At 29.3% G+C, this 22,702-nt stretch overlaps 1 protein-coding gene across 1 annotated transcript; it reads left to right on the top strand.

Annotated features, from left to right (window-relative positions):
* Positions 1-1,546: 1,546 nt before the first annotated feature.
* Positions 1,547-3,953, top strand: LOC124945820 (40S ribosomal protein S4-3-like). Its single transcript, XM_047486321.1, has 5 exons — positions 1,547-1,681; positions 2,277-2,354; positions 2,457-2,637; positions 3,023-3,120; positions 3,358-3,953. The coding sequence occupies exons 1-5, from the start codon at positions 1,679-1,681 to the stop codon at positions 3,790-3,792; spliced, it is 795 nt and encodes a 264-aa protein (XP_047342277.1). The 5' UTR covers positions 1,547-1,678; the 3' UTR covers positions 3,793-3,953.
* The last annotated feature ends 18,749 nt before the right edge of the window (positions 3,954-22,702 follow it).

Genomic DNA, 22,702 nt, shown 5'->3' with positions numbered 1-22,702 from the left:
TGCTGACTAGAGGAGTCTCCTTAATCATATTTATCCTTATCAGTTTTTTTTTTTTTAAATAAGAAACTAGATGTTATTTACATTAATTTGGTTCGAAATGTTTGTTTTATGGACTTTGTTCGGGTAAAGAAATGGATAGTTAGTGTAATCTCACTCCAATATGAAATGACTCAACCAAAAAAACACATTTAAGAGAATATTTTCTAAAAAATTATTCAACACAAATAAGGGGAAAATAAATAAATAAAATAAAAGAGAATGAGTCACCCAACTTAATCCAACCCAAAATGCACGTAGGAGTAAAGACAGTTTGAATTTGACTTCCTTTAATTTTAAAAAATGCAATATTAATTTTCATTTGATTGTATGATATTTGATAATTGATCAGGTAACAAATAAATTAATGGTATTACTTTCATGCTATGTGGATACGTATGGGAAACATTTGAGTAATTTTAATTAATTAAAAAAAATGGTAAAATATAATAAATCAAATATATATATAAATATAATATATATATATATATATATATAAAATATATATATATTAAAAACTAAAAATCCAAGATAAAAAAAATTCCACAAATCAATATAATAAACTAGTTAACTTTTTATTTATTTTATATTTTTTTGATAACTAATTAACCTTTGCCGCTTAATGGGTTTGACCTAGGACCTTAAGGAGGCTGGAGAGTTGGGGCGCGTAGAAAAAATAGATCTAATGAGACTCTAAATCAATAGTTGGTCGGCCGGCCTACCTTAGGACATCTGTAGGGATTAGTGCTGGCGCTATTTCGGATAGTTGGTTAGGCATAAGTGTTTAGGTCAGACTTCCAAAGTGACTCTCGACTCCATAATTGAGGCTATTCAAATTAAGACCGGAAATGACCATATGACACATATTCATCTTTTTTTTTGTCGCTAAACTAGAAGAGAGTATAAACCAACCAATTTTTAAGGATCAGAAAAAAGAAGGTATCATATTTATTTAAAATTATTGCTAAATATAAACTCAAACTCCCAAAATTTAAATTAATTTTAAATTCTTATTTTTTTAAAGAAGTAATTATATATAGATATATATATATAATTAAGTATAAAATTAATTTTAAAATAATGACAAAATTATGAGGTAGTTACCCAATCCAGATTAAAAATTAAAATAAATAATACTAAAAAAAAGTCATAATTATAAAATGAATCAAATAAGAGTTTCATTTTTTTTAATTTACAAATATAAATTTTCTTTATTCATGTAAAATATTTTAAATTTATAAAATATAAATAATTTATAAAATTATCAAATATTAAAATTATAAATTTAAAACCGTAAAAGTGTAATTATTTAATTTTTTTTATTGAAATCCTAAATAAATAAATTAATTTACATTACAACTCTATTTTAAAGAAGAAGAAAAATAAAGAATGGATCTTCTAAAGAAAATTAGTAAGAGATGGCCACAAAAATATTGGGCCTAGAAAGCTGTAAAGAATATATTCGGCCCAAAATATATATTTCATCCCAAAATTAGGGTGAGCGACAATTCACAGTATATATTTAGGGTTTGCAAAAGCTCCTCTTTTTTCTTTGCCTCAGCAGCTAGAAGGAAGCAGATCGCAAATTACCGCCTCAAAGAAGTCCAGATTTCTGGACTGTATCTGACCTAGCTCCTCCAACATGGTCAGTCAATTTCTATCTCTCTCGTTATATTTGAAATTTGATATCGGAAGTTCCTTTGATATGACTATCTTACTTTGAAGTTCTGTATAAATTTGCGTTAGATATCTCATTCTTAAGAGACAATAGAAAATCATCCATCTTTATTTCGTTTGAGTAATCTTGTGAATATTCGTAGTCTGTTTTGATTTCGTGTCATATTATCCCTAATGATAGTACGCTGGATCGTTCATTTCACTGATTACTGGATTGGGTTTTATTTTAATATGGGTTATCCAATTTGTCATCTTTATTGGTTTCTACTACATAGGGTGGATTGTCAAATCGTGGTTTAGTTATAAATGAACACCAAATCTCCAAAGTAACCAATGATTTTAGGTCCTAGGAACCAAAACTGGTTGTTAAACACTTTCTCCTTATGTTATTCATTGTTGGTGATATGAGGTAGAATCATCGTCCTTTGGTTTGTCTTGTTGGGTGATGAACAATACTCTTTAAAATACACTATTTTGAGTTTGGTCTTTGATTTTAGATAGAAAAATTGATTGCAACTGTAGATTTTGTTTTTATTTACTTTAAATGCTTTGTTGTTAAACAGGCTAGAGGTTTGAAGAAGCACTTGAAGAGGCTTAATGCTCCTAAGCATTGGATGCTTGACAAGCTTGGTGGTGCATTTGTGAGTAACAGATATTATGATTACAAGTGTCTTATTCTATTATGTGCTTTTAGTTTGTTTTGATGCTCACTTTAATGCTGCATATTTACAATGGTATTGTAGGCTCCCAAGCCATCATCTGGCCCACACAAATCAAGGGAATGTCTTCCGTTGATTCTCATCTTGCGAAACAGACTGAAATATGCACTAACATATGGTGAGGTAGTCTCAATTGTGATGCAACGCCATATTCTTGTTGATGGGAAGGTCAGGACTGATAAGACCTATCCTGCTGGTTTCATGGGTACGTCTCTTTTCTCCTTTTTGCAAGCATGGTTTGTTAGTATTCACAGAAGAAATATGTTGTCTAAATTTTCTTTTTTGATTAATTCTATCCAATTTTTGGTCAAGTGGAATTTAAGTTCATCTTGTAACTGATGATTTGATTTCCTTTGAACTTCATGGAATTGTTCTCTCAAGTGATCCTTTTGTCTTTTCTTAAATTTTAAAGACCTGTGTGTTTCATTACGCTTTTACTAATCCTGATTTTCTAGCTTAATTTGAGCGGCATCTAACTGATCAAGTGTTTATAAGTAACAGTTTATCAAATTAAGTAAATTCATCCAAGCACTTAATTACTGATATGTTGTTATAGTGTCATATAAACCAACCCTTTTGTCTTGTTTCAGATGTTGTATCAATTCCCAAGACAAATGAAAACTTCCGCCTCCTTTATGATACAAAAGGACGCTTCAGACTCCACTCTATCAGGGACGACGAGGCCAAGGTCTGTCCTCTGCTGGATTGAATCGTTTATTTTATATTTGTTGACTTTAAATTCTCCATGCATTCCTTGGTGCTCTTTGAATAGAATCATCCACTAGAATAATAAAATACCCTTTAAAGTATTAAATACAAAGGTTATTTTAGTTATTTAATTCATATTTTCATCAAATGATTTCAAATACCATCCTACTGCATCAAACCAGCTCTTAGTCTGACAATTTCTTGCATGTCACTGCAGTATAAGCTTTGCAAAGTTAGGTCTGTCCAGTTTGGGTCAAAGGGTATTCCATACATCAACACCTACGATGGTCGGACAATTCGCTACCCAGACCCTCTTATCAAGGCCAATGACACAATCAAGTTTGACTTGGAATCAAACAAGATTGTAGATTTCATCAAGTTTGATGTTGGCAATGTTGTTATGGTAACTGGAGGTAGGAATAGGGGTCGTGTTGGTATTATCAAGAACAGAGAAAAACATAAGGGAAGTTTTGAAACCATTCACGTTCAGGACTCAACTGGTCACGAGTTTGCTACTCGATTAGGCAATGTGTTTACCATCGGGAAGGGTTCTAAGCCTTGGGTGTCTCTTCCCAAGGGCAAAGGTATCAAGTTGACTATTATTGAGGAGGCCAAAAAGAGGCTTGCTGCCCAATCTGGAGCAGCTGCTTGATGAAAACAACTAGTAGCAAGATGATTGAATGTTGTGGTGCCTTAAGAAAACTGACTTATCTTTTGTCAATTTTAAGAAATGTTTTTGACCCTGTTTTGTGAACTTTTTCAATACTGTTTCCCTTCATCTATTTATTTTACTCATCACATCCTTATTTATGATATATTGCTCTAAATCATTTTCATAGTTCAATTTTTTTGAATCTTTATTATTTCAATATTTTTAAATATTATATATATATATTTAGTTTTTGATGTGTTACTTTGTTATAATGTTATTTTTATTTTAAATTAAAAATTAAATAGGAATATTTTAGTATTTCAATTGATAAAAATAAAAAATTGATAAAAAATAAAATTGAAATGTCACTTAAAAAAGTAATCATCTAATATTTAGTTTGGGTTAGCTAATTATATTCTATTTTATAAATTAATATTTCTATTGTCAATCTCATTCAATATAACTCCTCAAAACGATTTCAATCCAATATTAAAATCACTTCTTAATTTTACCTAAAAATGTAAAACTTGATACACATCCATATTTATTGAAAATCATAAATTATTTTAATCACTTCTTTATTTTACCTAAAAATGTAAAACTTGATATTCACAACAATATTTATTGAAAATCATAAATTACGTTTATCATAGAGGATGGTTTTATAAATATAGAAGGGAAATTAAAATTAAAAACAAATTATTAAAATAATACAATTCAAATCAATAATTTTAAAAATGGTGTATTCAAGATCATATAGTACTTGCATGACTAATTTTCAATATTATTCAATAAAATTCATCAACAAATCTCAAAATCATCTTCAAGAAAATGAGAAAATCTATATTTCTCAGTTAAAGAGCGACTATTTTAGTTACGAAGTGACTCATTTTTTAATTTCATTCAACATATTATAAATCTTCATATGCATTTATCGCTATCGAATAATATATTTCTGAATAAGATTTGCAACTAACTCTAATTAACGGGCTCAGAGACAAATTCGAGCCGATGATATGTGCTCTAACTTTTGGACAAATTCTATCATTTAATGATATGACAAATATCCTTCTAATCATGAACAACAATCCATATATGTGTTCTAACTTCCGAACAAAATCTACTGTTTAATGAAATGACAAATATCTTTCTAAATCATTAACGACTCGTATTTAAGAAAAAAATCATTATGAAAATATTTTGACCTCAGACGTTTCAGTAAGTGCTACTTATATTAATGGGCATGAAGGCGGAAATAACCTATGACTAAACTAGGACAATAATTGTCTGCAATATAATTTTTGTCATAAAATTGGACATTGTTTAGAAAATTATTTTTATAATCCACCTTTCAAATATGTAATGTACAAGGACATAATGCTCTCGAGTGCCCTCGTTTTAGTCCTTCTGCAAATCTTACGACAATGTTAGTTACATAGTCTACTATTACGGATCTTTGGTGTCCATATTCAGGTGCTACCGACCATATCATTTTTTACCTTAATAATTTACACGTACATGCTTTTTGTACAGGTACTCCAACTATTAAAATCGGAAACGTTATGACTCTAAATATTTATAATATTAGTACTTCTAAAATTTTAAATAAAAAAAACAATCTATTTACGTAATATCTTACACGTTTCAAAGATTACTAAAAATTTAATAAGTGTTACGAGATTTTCATCGGATAATAACGTGATTTTTGAATTCCACCAAAATGTTTGTCTTACTAAAAACTGAGATTCAAAGGCGGTTCTTTTTAAGGGACTACTAAATAACATATTTTACTGCATTGACCCTATTGAAAGTTCATCTTCGACATGTTCTAATAAACAAATGTTTATTGATAGTTGATCTCCGACTCAAATTTGGCATGCAAGACTCAAACATCCTTCTAGCACTATTAAATATTTAGTTGTATCACCCTTTAAATTAACAATTTCAAGTAATAATACTATTTCATTTTATGGATCATGCCAGTATATGAAAGCACAGAAGTTACTTTTTCCGACTTATAGATCTATATTTATAGCTCCTTTAGACTTAATTCATTCGGATGTTTGGGAACTTGCTCATGAATTTCCGTCTACTAGTTTTTGTTATTTCGTATATTTGTGGATTATTTAGAAAATTCACATTGATATATCCGCTAAAGAAAATCTATATTTTGGATGCGTTTATCAACTTTCTTCGACTCGTTAAAAATTTATTGAGAATACATAAATTTTAAATTATTATTCGATTATCATGATATTTTACATCGTTTATCTTGTCCAGATGTGAGCAAAATGGTATTAATGAACGTAAATTTGGTCACATTACAGAAATTGGTCTCACTTTATTGACTCATGCTTCTATGCCACTTTATTATTAAAGTGAAACATTTGAAACAAATACATATCTCATAAATCATCTTCCAACACCAATTCTACATAAACGATCACCATTCGAGATTTTATTCAACTCTCAACCTGATTATGCATTTTTTGAAAACTTTTGGGTGTTCTTGTTATCTACTAACACGACCGTATAATTAATAGAAACTCGGTTTTCATAATACACTTTGCAGTTTTTTTGATATAGTTTGTCTCACAAAGATTAAAAGTGTCTTCATATTTCATTTGAAACATTTTTATCTATCAACATGTTAATTTGACGAGTTCACTTTTCTATTAAAAAATAATGACTTCGTACAATTATCTCCACCGTCTCATGATGTTGAACCATCCCTTCCAACAAATATACTATATTTAGCACCTCATAATAATTTTTCATCTTCACAATCTTCTTGTATGATTTCACCCAAATCTGTGAATGCTACAATTCCACCAAATTTTACTCCATTAAATACTACATCTACTATCCCACTTCCACAACAAACTAATACAACAAATCATGCATTTTTCTATTCTAATCATCATATGATCACTAACAATAAATAAGGTTATATGTCTTCCTCTACTCTCACTTTTACTACTGTTACCATACCTACATATTTTACTAATGTTAATAAGGATCCGCAATTGCAATTTGCCATGACATATGAATATAATGATCATAATCAAAATAAAACGTGGTCTCATATTCCTCGTACATCGTCGCACAATAATATTGGTTGTAAATGAGTTTTCAAACTCAAACACAACTCAGATGGAACAATTAATTGTTACAAAGCACGTCTCGTGGAAAAATGTTTTCATCAATAACAAGATATTGATTATGAAGAGACTTTTAACCTAGTAACCAAACTTATAATTATTCGCATTATTTTAAATTTGGTTATCTCTCATCAACTGTTTCGTCGGAGAGTCACTGGTAGCTGTGATAATCTGTATATGTTTAAACTCCACCTACTTTGGAGTACAATCATTCTCGTCTGGTGTTACCTTATTCAACATTGAAGATTCGTCAAAAGTAACATCTCTACTGATAATGAATTTTTTTTGTATTCAAACACTAGAGGTGATTTCTTTTAACTCTAGTACTAAATCACATAAAGAGAGTCTTCTTTGCTCGTGGATCTAACTTTTATTCAATTAAATGATAATATGTTGTAGAACTAAAAATATGTAAAGAATCATGTTGTAAGTTTCAGACCATACTTCTAATGGAGTCTTGTCACCAAGTGAAAATGATAGTAGGCAATTTTCCATATGTTGAGTGTATGTCACAACTTATGCCCAAAATTTAATGTTTAACCCAACATTAGACAATATACAACGAATTTTCTCCACCACTGTCTTGTTCATACTCCGATACTCTATTTTGATGTAGTATTACTGTAAAGTGTCGAACTATGCCACACTTTCAGCTTAACTTCTAGATGAATTGTTTTTGTATTCTCCAATGTTATCAATTTGGAGAATTTTGGTTTACAATTTGAGTTTTTCATTTAAAAAAAATCTCAAACACTTTATCTTTGTTCTTCATAATAAACACCGATATTTTTCTAGAAAGATCATCAACAAAAGTAACAAAATAAAGTCCATCTCTAAGAGTTGGGATCGTCGTAGGTCCCCAAACATCTGAGTCAACATAGTCCAAAATATCATTGGTGTTATGGATAACACTACTTACTCGCCTTTATTTTCTTAGAACACAATGTTCTCAAAATTCTAGTTTACAAACTTTTGTACTTATTCGCCTTTAAAAAATCCTTGATTGACAAGAGTTTGTATAGATTTCTCACCAGAATATCTCAAACGCATATGACATAGCTTTATTGACTCTGATTCATTTTTGCTAACGGAAGTTGATACAACTAATGACGTCCCATTAATTGTAGTACCTTGATAGTAATATAGATTATTATTTTTTCTCAAGGCTTTCAACATAACTAGTGCTCCAAAAACCACTTTAAGAATTTCATTTGTCATAGTCACATATAGGTCTTTTAACTCCAAGAGTCCAAAAATGATATTCGTTTTAATATTTGGTATGTACCGAACATCTCTAACAACTCTGGTAAATCCATCATCATTTCTTAGCTTGATTGAACATATCTCTTTTATATTAAGTGTATTATCATTTCTCATGTAAACAACTCCTCCATTCAGTTTTTTAAAGTCAAAGAACCACTCTCGAACTGGTGTCATCCATGCATCAAGATGTGATGTGTGTGACATCGTCAAAGAGAAGTCCAAATCTGCATCGCTTTTGTTTTTCTACAACATTTGCATCTTCAGGATCATTCTCTTTCTTTTTCAACTTTGGGAAATTTTCCTCCAATGTTCTTTCTCACGATAGAAAGCACATTCATTTTTGACAACTCTGCTTTTGGATCTTACTCCTCTCCCTTTTGATTTGTTTTGTTGACGACCCTTGTCAACAATGTTTCATTTATTGTAGCTATTTTTTTTTTTGTATATAAAGAAAAACTTAGATGATCAAAAGATACATTTTTTTACCTATGAACTAACGTTGTTTCTAAATGTTCAAATTCATTAGGAAATGACGATAACAACATCAAAGTTATACCTTCATCCTCAAATTTTACATCAAGATTTAAAAGATCTACTAGTTGATTAAACTTAGTGATGTGTTCATTAATTGTGGTATTTGATTAGTAATCAAACCGGAACAAACGTTTTTTCATAAGGAGTTTATTCTTACCACTCTCCTTCAAAATATGTCTTCCAATGCTGGGTTTGTTCGCCCTCTACTTAAATAAACCCTGGAAAAATGTTAAAACAAGCCTAACTTTGAGTTGTTCGCTCTTCTGTACCAATTTTTTTTTATTTTTTTTTGGTAATTTGACCGAAAATTCATCAGTCAAATTAACTTTTACTAATCCACATTTCATGTTGAGTTTAGGGAAATGATAAAAAAAATGTGATCTTTTCCTTTTTAAATGATTGAGGAATGAATTTTTCACCTTATATAAAAAAAAAAAAAAAAAAAAAGAAGAAGAAGAAGGGTTCGTTCACTGTGTTTGGGGGCTTTGACTCCTACGTCCCCTTAATTGAGCCCTTGTCACGTTAGCCAAAGGGCCTGTGTTCTTGTCTGTATAGGTCCTCGGGCGAGTTAGCTATTTGGGCCTAGGTGACTTGTTACGCTTGGGTAGTATCTTCTGACCCTGACACTATGGTCGCCGACCAACATGACCAACCCCAAAATTTTATTTCTAACTCTATAAAAACCAAAATTAATAAAAATATATTATTTTGTTTAGCCCAATTAATCCATATTGTACATCTTTACTAATCTATTTAATAAGTTCAGATTTTAATTATACAACATTCCCAAATTATTTATTTTTATTTGGTACTATGAGTTTGTATAAAATATTTTTTAATAGAATTGGTTGATTCTATATCTATTTATTCAGAATCTCCCATTAGGCTCACTATGTTAATTGAAATTTTTAATATTTTGTTTAAAATTTATTTTTAAATATTTTAACTAATTTTGTTTATTTATTTCTAAATTAACCTAATTTATTTTTTAAACTCAATTTTTCTTATTTTATTTAATAATTTATATTATATATATATATACATATTTAAATTATTAATTTTATTAATTTTATTATTTATATTTTAAAATATCTATTTAAATTATTATTTTTTTATAAATTATATATATCAAAATATAATAATCAAACTTATAAAAATAATAGATATATTAATATAAAAATTATAATTTAAATATATAAATACAATTAAATTTAAAATATATTTAATAATGAGTGATACAGTTAAAAATAAGTATTAAAAATATATTTAATAACGAGTTAATATTCAAACTCAATTTTTTTAATTTGAATAAATAAATAATTCACTAATTTATAAATTAATTTATTTTAATTTTTTATAATTAATTATTTTTTTATTTACTTTTAAATTTATTATTATATATATAAATTATTAATTTTATTAAAATATTTAAATAATTGTATTTATAAATTTGATTATTTATATATATATATATATAAATTATTATTTTTATAATTTGATTATTATATTTTGATATATATATATATACATATATTTAAATTATTATTTTTATAAATTTGATTATTAATATTTTAATTATTATTTTAATAATTTTATTTATTTATATTTTGATAAATATTTTAAATTATTATTTTTATAAATTATTATTTTTTACATTTTAATATATATATATAGACAAAAATATACAAATCAAAAAAATACCGTTATCAAAATATAAATAATTATTTTTATAAAATATTAATAATCAAATTTATAAAAATTATAATTTAAATATATATATATATATATATATATATATATATATATATATATATATATATATATATATATATATATATATATCAAAATATAGTAATCAAATTATAAAAATAATAATTTAATTTGTTTATTTATATATATATATATATTTATAATAAGTTTAAATAAAAAAATATTTGAGTTATAACCATAAATAAGTTAATTTATTTTTATTTCTCCTCATTTAACAAACACATTAATTAACTCATTTAATAAATTACAAATAATATATTTATAATTATAAAATCAAAATTTATATTTGAAAAATTATACGGTAATCTTGTTAATACTTACTAAGCATTTAACCATTAATTAACTAATAATAATAACAATAATATGAATTTGAATTATATACAAAATATTATTATTTTATAATAATTTATAATTTAACTTTATAATATTTATTTTAATTTTTCAAAATTTTAAATATATTGTTTTTGTAAAATATTAAAGGTTAATTATTTATTTTATGAATAAAAATAAATTTATAGATTTAAATTAAAACAAATATTAAATTAATTGTTTTTCATGTTTTTGTTTTTTTCAGTATTTTAAATACAATTTTAATATTATTTTAATATCAAAAATATTTTCTTTAATTAATTTTAAAATATTTAATAAGTTAAAATATTTTTATAAATATTTAAAATATTTTTTTTAATATTTTAAAATTTTATTTAAATATATATATATATATATATATATATATATATATATATTCAAATTATATTAACATAATATATTCCTATTTAATTTTTTAATATCCAACTAATATCAATATATATTTAAATAATAGTAATAAATGTATAAATTATTTTGTGAGTTTTAATATATTTAATGTTTTGTTATAAATTATAAGTAATAATTAAATACATTTATATATATTAATAAAAGTTTAAAAATATTAATAAATCTAAATTAATAAAACAAAATTGAATATATAATTATTAAGATTTATTTAACAAATAAAAGTTAATTTATAATATTTTTCATTTTAATAATTAATTAAAGAAAATATTTCTGATATTAAAATAATATTAAAATTGTATTTAAAATACTGAAAAAACATTAAAAACAATTAATTTAAATGAAATGATAAGAAACATTTTAATTAAAATATATTACTATTCCAATAAATATAATTTTTTCTATTTTTAAATGTTATTAATACTTATTTATATTTGATAATTTATTTATTATTTTTTAAAATAAAATTTTTAATTATTTTTTTATAATTTTAAAAATTAATTTTTATTGTTTATTCTATCATTTATAATATTAAAAATAATATTTAAAAAAATAAAATTTATAAATAAATTAATAAAAACAATATATATTAAAAAACTAATTTATTATAAAATATTTTAATTTTTTCTAAAAACAAATTAAAAGATATAAGTTAAATGTGTAAAAAATTTAAAATGAAAATATATGTATATTATGATGCGAATTTGGTAAAGAATACATAGTAATATTTGGTGAGGTGAATTTTTAGTTTATTTTAAAATGTTTTACTTTTTAATTTTAAATGATTTATAAGAATAATATTCAGATTTAATTATTTTTTATATATTTTATTAAATATTTAATTTTAAATTTTGTATTATAATATTTTTTTATTAGGAAATTTATTATTTTTAAAAATATATATTTTTATTTATTTTATAAAACATATAATTTTTTAATTATTTTATTTATATTACATATTTTTATATTTTCTTAATATATATATAAAATTATAATTATAAATCATATTTATTATTTTAATAAAGTTTATATTTATTATAAATTATTAAAATAATATATATTAAAAAACTTAATTTATTATAAAATATATTATAATAATATTTCTTTTTTTAGATATTAATATTAATATTTATATAGATATATTTTTAGATATTTTAGTTTTTTCAAAAAAACACTTTAATACAAATTTTGAAAGATGTAAGTTAATGTTTAAAAACTTTGAAATTAAAATATTGTATAGTGTGATAATTGGGTAAAAGAATGATATTAAATTAAGCTGATATCTATATATATATAATGATGCTTAATTTTTAAAGTGTTTGGATTGCCGAGTCTAGAGCTGTGGTTAATTTGGATATATGTGAGATTAAATGGATACCTGGGTCGGATTGTGGGTTGACCCGCCCATAAAAATTTTACCGTAATATTTTTTCACGGTTTTTTATATTATTACTCGTGCAAATGCACCGAATACATGCTAGTTTTTATAATGTCTTATATGATTTTATATTGTGATAAAGATATAATGATTTTTTATAATTATAAATAAATCACATTCATATAAGCTTTTGTTAATAGAGACTAATTAATCCAAGGCATAAACTTTAATATAAAAAAATGAATGATGTAAGTTAATGATTAAAACAAAGAATGATATTAAATTAAGTTGATATTTTTATAATGTCTTAAATGATTTTATATTGTGGTAATGATATAATGATTTTTCATAATTATAAATAAATCACATTCATATAAGCTTTTTAACATAGACTAATTAAAAACGGGGTTTGATCTAATGTCCTTAGACATGTTTCAATGGTCATTATTTTTTAAAAACACATTAAAATCATAGAAACATAACTTTTTTTTGTTAAGAGAGAATAATTTTAAAGTAATTTTAAGAAAGAATGGTCATTAGGACATGTACTAGGACAGAAAATCCGTCCTTATTAAAAATATAGTAAATGTAACATTTACAAAAACAAATATTTGTCTTGTTATAGGTTTATAGCCTGTGAGGCTTCAAAGGCACAATTGATCAAAATCGAAATGATTTTGGAAACTTACCCAAACACAACAAAAATATATATAATTAAAAAAAAAAAAAAAATCCAATTCGATGAGGGGGCATGACCTTCTAGATAAGCTCACACTAACCAATCATCTTCTAACAAATCACTTATTCATAAAATATATAAATAAAATCTTAATAGTCTAGTCTCATATTTTTTTTTATTTAACTTTTTAAATTACTCAGCATTTCAATTTTATTTTTTTTTTCAACTATTGAAATACTAAAATATTCCTATTTAATTTTAAATAAAAATAATAGTATAATAATTTAACACATTAAAAACTCTAATATTATTGGGCGACAATTATTGAGTCGAGTCCTCCATCCTCCCGAAAGACGGTCTTTTATGGTTACAATAGGAATAATCAACATTGAAATTACACTATTTCTCTTATATATATCATCAGTTAGAATTTTATAGATAACACTCAATCCAAATAAAAACTATACTTTTTGTTGCGACCTTACAATGACACCAACTAAGCAAAACTCAAGAATAATGAAATCCCACCAAAACTTATATCAACCTCTTCATTTTTACAGCAATACAAATAAAATAACAATAATTACACCATATAAGTAGGCATAGCGGGAAATTTGACGAAATGACCCTAATGATTGAGATAACATCACTTTAATTTTTTTGGACGAAAATACCATCTTCGCGTCACGCGAAGGGATTTCGCGTTTCGCGAAGTGGAAATGTGTGAAAAGTCTAGAATACCCTTACTATTTAATATAACTTCGTCTCTTTTTTTCATTTCTTTTCTTCTCCTTCTCTCTCTTCCCGCTCTTCTCCTCCTTCTCTCTAAACGGTGCGACTGCGGCGGCGGCGATACAGACAATGAGCTTCTCAACGAGCACGAGTATTGTTCCACTTGGTACGTTTATCCTCTAATACTTCAAGTTTATTGTTGTTCGGTTTCTGCATCTTCGAATCACTGTTGTTGTTTAAGGTTTATCCGATGAGACTTCCCGTTTTACGAAGGACTTTCCGTTTTGCAAAGGCCTTCCCGTTTTGCGAAGGTCTTCCCGTTTCGCGAAGGCCTTCCTGTTTCGCGAAGGCCTTCCCGTTTCACGAAGGCCTTCCATTTCATAGTATTAATTATCCATTTCCCGTTTCTAAATCATGTTTTTTATTGCAGCCGAAGTTTTCGTTTTCTATAATGGAGAGTGAAAATTTGATGCTGATGGTATATTGTATTTTGATGCCTCTTCAATCAAAACATTGGATTTACCCCAAAGTACTTTGTATACCGAATTAGTTGATAAACTCTATGATAGACTTAACGTGCAGAAATCTACATATAATTTAGTGCTGCAAGTCAAGTATGATATTCCACGTATCACAAATCCTAGACCTGTTGTTATTGATCAAGATGAGGATTTGAACACATATTTATCACGCTTGATTTTGGGTTGAACTGTGTCACCATTGTGTGTCTCTGTAGTAGAGAAATCATCATTTACTAAAGAAAAAAGATATCACTACTTACATACCCAACTCAAAAAAGTATACTACCACCACCACTTACTCAAAAAATTATACCAGAAGTTGTACCCTCGGATGTCTTTGTTGAAAGTCAAAATGAAGCCGGAGATAACTCTTTGTCTCACAACCCACTTACTCAGGACTTGCATGCTACTTCTAGTTCAAGAGCATCAATACCTACATTAATACCTACACCAACTAGTGCAAGAAGAGCATCAATAGGTACACCAACTAGTACATGAAGAGCATCAATGAGTACACCATATAGTGCAAGAAGATCAAGATCATTATTGGGTACACCATCGACAGACCCGACAAATATATCACAGACAGACTCCTCATTTGCGATGACATTAACTACTAAAACCGTATTGGAAGTCGGTGCGTTGTTTGAAAATAAAAAAGAACTTCAACTGATTCTATATAAATATGCGATGACTAATCATTTTGAATTCAAAGTGGAGAAGTCAAGAAAACATCTTTGGTATGTGAAATGTATGGATGAGACATGCAAGTGGAGATTGCGTGCTGTGAAAGGTAAATTATATGAGATGTTTGAGATCCAGAAATTCGACCAACAACACTCATGCTCAATTCTGTCGAGGCCAAAGAAAAAAATGCAAACACCAGCATGAGTTATTGGGCAGTGCATGAAGAGTAAGTACATGGACCATCACTATAACCACTTGCCTAAGAAAATAATTGAAGACATGCAGTCAACTTATGGGATATATTTGACTTATAATAAGGCTTAGAGGGCAAGGGAAAATGATTTAATGGCGCTGCGAGGAACTGTAGAGGATTCTTATGGAAAATTACCATCATACATTTACATGTTGGAGAAGAATAATTCGGGTATCATAACAGATATCCAGACAGACGAGCTCGGCCACTTCAAGTATATGTTCATGTCCCTAGGCCTCTCAATTAGAGGTTTCAAAGCCTTTTGTCGTCCTGTATTGTGCATTGATGTTAGTTTTCTTAAGCACAAGGTGGGAGGTCAACTATTGGTGGCTATTGCATTGGATGCGAATGAACAACTATATCCTGTCGCATTCAGCGTTGTTGATTCCGAGAATAATAACTCTTTGACTTATTTTATGCAAAAACTGAGAGAAGCAATTGGATTAGTTGATGATCTCGTCTTTGTATCTGATAGACACTCAAACACCGCCAATGCCTTGTGTGCTGTTTTTCTAGAAGCAGACCACGGTGCGTGCATATATCACATAAAGATGAATATTATGGCCAAATTCAAAACTGATAAATATCATAATGAGTTTAATTTGGCTTCTCGTGCGTACACTATTCCCCACTTTAATCGTTTTTTGACAAGATAAGGGTTAAAGTTCAAAGGATTGCTGTCTATTTGGAAGAAATTGGAATCCAAAGATGGAGTAGAGTATTTTGTTTCCCCGGTAAGCGATACAATCAACTCACAAGCAGTTATGTTGAGAGTTTTAATAGTCAGAGCAGGGAAGCTAGATAGTATCTCATTTCCGTAACGGTTGAGTATTTAAGATTGACAATACAACATTGGTTTAATGATAGAAGAGAAAAAACATCCAACCACCAAAAAGTTTTATCTCAAACTTATAAAAAGTTATTACGTGAGGGATTTGATGAGGCCAGATTCTATACAGTATCATCGCTTAACCGATTTGAGTTTTATGTGCATGACAATGAATCCCATTTTAAAGTCAATTTGAAAGACATGAACTGCACTTGTAAGGTATTTGAAGTTTCCGGTCTTCCTTGTACGCACCGCAATTTGGTTTCTTATGACTTCTATTCAAGGTATTATTCAGCTCACATGTTCAATTTATTTAACCAATTTTTTAATCATTTTATTTTCCATGCTGACAGGTATTACACAACTGAATCTTGAATGAATGCATATGTGGAGACATGTTATCCTGTTGGTGATGAAGACGATTGGGATATTCCCAAAATTATCAAGGAACGCATGTGTCTAAAACCACATGTTAAGGTTAAGAAAGGTCGGACACAAACAAAGCGTATGTCATCCCAAGGTAAGGTTCGTAAGGTCCCGTGACGATGCAGCTCATGTGCTGGACTAGGACATAATAAGGCAACATGCAAAGTAGTCATCCATGCACCATCTACTACAAGAACATCATCATCTAAGCATCATGAGTCATCATCTCAACACAGTATGAGCCTTTAGATTCAAACATTTATGATTGTGGTGATACGTTGTAGTGTTCATTTGTTAATTGAAATAAAATAGTGTAGTATATTTAAGATAAGTTGTAGTATGTTTGGGATAAGTTGTAGTATGTTTCTTGTATCTCGTGTAGTATATTTGAGATAATTGAATTGAAACATTCGTGTACTGATCAATACTTAGCGAAACGCGACGTACTTAGCGAACATCATCCTTCTCAACATCCCCACCATCCACCTTCACATCATCACTCTCCTTCTCAACATCCCCACCATCCACCTTCACATCCTTCACATCCACACTCTCCTCATCCTCCACACCCTTCACACTCTTCTCGACTTCATCGACCTTCATGTCATTCTTCTCCATCATCCCCCATCACTTTTATTCGTCTTCATCTCCATCATCTCCTGCAAAATAGAACAACATTGTGGTCAGATATGAACAACATCTCCTGCGAAGTACTTACCGATTCGCGAAGTACTTCGCGAAACGCTAAGTACTTCACGAAACGCTAAGTTTTATTATCTTACCTTAGTCTTCTCCTTCTTCTTGTCCATCAACTCACTTTCATTCGTCTCCATCTCTTGTAGAATATAACAACAATTGACTTAGCATTTATTTCCCGAAACAATATTTGACTTCGCTAAGTATAAATTACCTCAATTTTCTCCTTCTTCTTGTCCATCTTGCTCTTCTTCTTCTTCTCCTCCATATTATCTAATCTGGCTATTAAAATGGTCATCCTTTGGTTGTATTTGGCTAATAGTTGTTCGGACATACTAACAACTAATTTTTTCATAAAAGCATGGTGAGTTGCTTGAGTTTCTTTTATAGTGGTTTTCATGTCTTTGATGAGCTCTGTTTTCATCTCTTTGAGCTCCTCCTTCATCTCTTTGATGAGCTCCTCCTTCAGCTCTTTTAGCTCCTCCTTCAGCTCATCACATTTACATCCAACAGAAGATGTTGGAGGTAATGCAGGACTTGACGCTGCGGTGGGGGGACTAGGAATGTTGGCATTGGGAGGACTCGATTCATAAGCAAGCTTCCTCTTCAGGGTTACTGCTTCTTTGAGAGTAGCTTCAGCTTTTCTCTTCCTGGTGGCAGGCTTGGGAGTAGGTTCTTCATCTTCATCTTCATCAAAATCATCTTTGACTATCTTCCCTTCTGAAATCCCTCAAAAAATTCATCAGTTGACTCGTCTATTTATTCAAAGTCCACACAACTGTATAACCACTTCTCCATGGATGACTCTTCCATCTCAGTCAGATCTGTGGTTTCAAGGACAAACCTTATCTCGATCAATGTGTTCTTCCTATTGGAATGATAAACTAACAACCTTGGGCGTAGAGGCTCAATAAGCTGATTCCTTTTGGCGAATTTAGGGACAAAGCTTTTGATGACCTTATATGTCCACACTTGAAATGTCAGTGTAAACCCATAAATGTTATAAGCAAAATGAGCATAAGGATCATCACTCTTTTTCTTCTTCTCATAATATAAGTGACTGAGACGTTTCATGTTCTTGTTCAAACCCTTGAGGGTGGCTTTAAAGGTGACCTTCCCCCATGGAAATTGGAGGAGGAAAGTTTCCTTGTCTTCCACCATGTGGAGGATTTTTTGAAATACCGCCCTCCTTGGGTCAAATAAAAATAGGTACCGGCACATCAGGCATACCAGCCCCATCTTCCATGCATCTTCCTTATCATTGCATTTCAAAAAAGCAGTCTCCAACTCGTGCATTCGTACACTCGTCTTCCCTTTAAAACATTTTACTAAGAGAGGTGGACAACTTCAGCATTCTTCTTCGTTCACCTCAAGAAACATGTCGAAGTTTAGGCTTGTAACCAATGCGTACTCTTTCATACCAAATACAAGTTCCTGCCCATTGACCATGAAAGTTATCTCCTTGGAGTTTGAGCTTACCCTCCTAAGCAACATATGATGTACAATAGTTCCTAAGAATTGCAAGACTGGGGCTGTGAATAAATATTTGAATTAGGTATTATAAACCTTCTCCAAAAGATCCATTGTCTCGAACTTCTTATTAATCTTCTCATTAACTATGGTTTTTGCCATCTACAAAGTGAACAACAACAAAAATGTAAGAATAAATACATAAACCATCGTAAACCATAAGTACTTAACGAAACGTGAGGTACTTAGCGAAATGCGAGTTACCTAGTGAAACGCGAAGTACTTAGCGAATCACGAAACCCTAATATGAGATATGCCCATTGAGAAACCATAAACATAAAACTTAACATAAGACGAGCAAAAAACAAAACCCTAAACCAAAAACCAGAAATAGACAAGCAAAAACCCTAAAACTTAACATTATACGAGTAAAAACAAAAACCCATAAACCAAAAACCAAAACAGACAAGCAACAACCCAAAAACTTAACATAAGACGGTTTCAACCGAAAAACTAAACAAACCTGATTAATGATGGACGAGAAGACGGGCGGGCAGAAAGAATCGGCCTTGGTAAGGAGTAGTTTAGTGAAGAGAGGTTAGAGAGAGACGAGTCCTCGATAGAAGAAATGAAATGTTCACATGCAGAAATGATTTCTTAAAATATAAGGTATAGCTCGTGCAGAAACGCACACCTCTTCGACTTCCTACGCGCGCCTCTTTGACTTCTTTAGCGAGACGCGAAGTACCTAGTGAAACGTAAAGTCCCTAGCGAGACGCGAAGTCCTAAGCAAAACGTGAAGTACAAAAAAATTTATTTGATTTATAGGTAATCTATCTCGTTTGACAAGGTATCAACAACAAAGTCATGGTTTTGAAGAGAATCTGTGTTAACAAAATAATGCTTATTAATTTTACATGAAAATATTTAGATTCTTCAAAAAAGGCCTTTGAAGAAGCGATCATTGAGCTCCGGGTAAGAAAAGATGGTTTGAAATTGATTACGTTAGTCATTAATTATTTTTCTTAATAACTTACAAAATCAATTTCATACCATCTTAACGGAAGCTCATGCTCGCTTCTTCAAAGGCATTTTGTGAAGAATTTAAATGTTTATATGTAAAGATTATTAAGGTTTATTTTGTTAAGATATATTCTCTTCAAAACCATGAGTGATGTAGATACATTGTTAAATGAAGTCATGATTAACTATAAATAACAAAAAATCTTGACCCTTAGCGAAACGCGAGGTGAATCTTCCATGAAACGGAACCCATATGATCTGTAAATATCATCATCGACAAATAAATAACGACAAATATGAACAATAAGATGAACAAAAATATGAACCAATATGAACAATAAGAACATATTAAATTGATTTAGGATTTAGGTTTGATTAAGAACATAAATCGTTTGAAATGAAGATAATAGAAATAAGAACATAAATCGATTTAGGGTTTTTAAATGAAGATACTGGAAACATGAACATAAATCGATTTAGAGTTAGGGTTAGTGTTTGAAATGAAAATCATGGAAATAAGAACATAAATCTGTATGATGAACATAAATCGATTCAGGGTTAGGGTTTTCTTATCTTTGATGTTTTCCGCCGCCACGAACGTCGCCCTAGCCATAGCCGCCGTAGTCTTCGTTGTCGTCGATGAACAAGAGCAGAGAGAGAAAGGAAATGAAAAAATTTGAGTATTTATATAAAACCCTAATCCACTTCGCGTTACGCGAAAAAGATAATTTTGTTTAAAAAAATAAAGTGGTCACCAAATCAATTTAAATTATCGGATGACCACGGTGGCAATTAGAGCAATTCATTTTTGTCAAATTTCCCGGCATAGCTGTGACTGCACTCTTTTGCTTATTTAATTTGTTCAATTACTTCGCCTTATGAAATTTAAATTAGTCTATCTTTAAAATCACCTTAAAAATGAAGTGTTGTTGAATATTTTTTATTACAATTTTAATTTGTTATAAATTTGTCTTAATAATATTTAACATCTATTTTCTTATTTAGTTATTTTAATTTTATAAATTATATATATATATATATATATATTCTTTATTTGAATTAATAAGATTTTTTTTTATATAAAATACAGTCTATAAAGTATTTGGGCCAAATTCAAATTAGAATATAACATAAAACAATTCAAAAGATGGATAATTTTCTTAAAAAAAATTCATAACTATAAATTATAAAAACAAGTTCTTTTTGCTAACATGACATTCGATCTCTTTTGGCACAAGGTTTTAAATGTTTTTAAATGAGAAGAAAAGTTGCCAAAATAAAAGAGATATTAAAAAACAACCATTTAGTATTATAGGTATAATAAGTTTACATTTTTACTCAATTTAGAGTACTAATGTTACAAGAAATAGTAATAGTAAATAGTAATTAAAACAAGATGCTCAAGATTTGATTAATTATTTCTGCTCCAATTTGGATGATGCCTAACGATCCATTTCCAAACCTGATGTCTCTTTTTCTTCTTCTTCTCTTTCTTCATTCCTCCATCATTCACTCTGATCCTACATGACCCTCCACTTCCAAGATTACAACTCCCATTCTCGACTGAATTTACACCCCCCAAGTTCATATCAGTAACGTTTCTGAACATTGAATACTCAGTCGATGATGACAGATCCAACTTAAGATCAATGAAAGCTGGATCATCAGTCACCATGAATCCACTCTTTCTAGGCTCTGTTTCACTGCTGAAACAGCTTATTCTAGCAGATTCCATCATCGATCCTCCATTAACATCTGAAATCTTGGCACTTGAGAAAGTGAAATCGCTAGTACTGTCTTCTGTATCCCTTATTCCTCCTCCTCCTCCACCTCCTCTGAAACTGCATAAGGATCTTGATCTTGATACTACCGGCATGTAATCTAAAACTGAGTATGAATCCTTTTCATCATCTTTAGTTACTTTCTTCCTGAAGAAAAATCTCCCGATCTTTCGAAACCCACCGACGGTTTTCTTGGCTTCAACGCAGCTGCTACTGCTTCTCTTTAGAGAAAGAAACTCACTTGGTCCGATCTGGATATCATTTGATTGAAACGGGCTGTTTTGGGTTGTTTCATTTGATCTTTCGTTCTCTATTAGGAAAGAGACTCTACCAACACTACCCACTTCTAATATCTCGTGAGAGGATGAACATGAACAAGAACAGGAGGAGAGGCGGCGTTCACCGCAGTCTGAACAGACGAGATTGATTAGTCTTTCTTTGAGACAGAAAGCACAGATCCCGACAGAGGAAGAAGATGGGTGTCTTTTGCAGGGAAATTCTGAAGAGGCAGAGTAATTGAAATCGTTGAAACTATCTGATGATGTTTCAATGGCTTTGCCTCTGTCTCTCATGGCTAAAATCTTCCACTCTAGATTATTGAAACACGAAAAAGGTAAGAGCTTTGTGCTTGTGCAAGAGTTTGAGAGATCAAATCAACTGTGATTTGGAGAAATGACAGAGAGAGAGAGACTGAGGATGAAGAAAAAAGAAGAAAGATTGACAGTAAAAAGGTGGCATGGAGCAATGGAGATGTAAAAGAATCCTTTAGGGAGCAATAAAGAGACGTCACCTTTACATTTTATCCTGATGAGGGAACAGTCTTTATTACCTTCCTTCTTTCTTTCTTTCTTTCTTTATATCTTTATAGCAGCAGATGAAGAGTAAAGTGAGTATCACAAGCAAGCAAAGAAATCGGCTACAGCTATGTTTAGG

The sequence above is a fragment of the Impatiens glandulifera genome, chromosome 7 (assembly GCF_907164915.1).
Source record: "Impatiens glandulifera chromosome 7, dImpGla2.1, whole genome shotgun sequence".
Lineage (NCBI taxonomy): Eukaryota > Viridiplantae > Streptophyta > Magnoliopsida > Ericales > Balsaminaceae > Impatiens > Impatiens glandulifera.
Note: the sequence above shows the minus strand (reverse complement) of the source record. Positions and strands in the feature narration are given on the sequence as shown.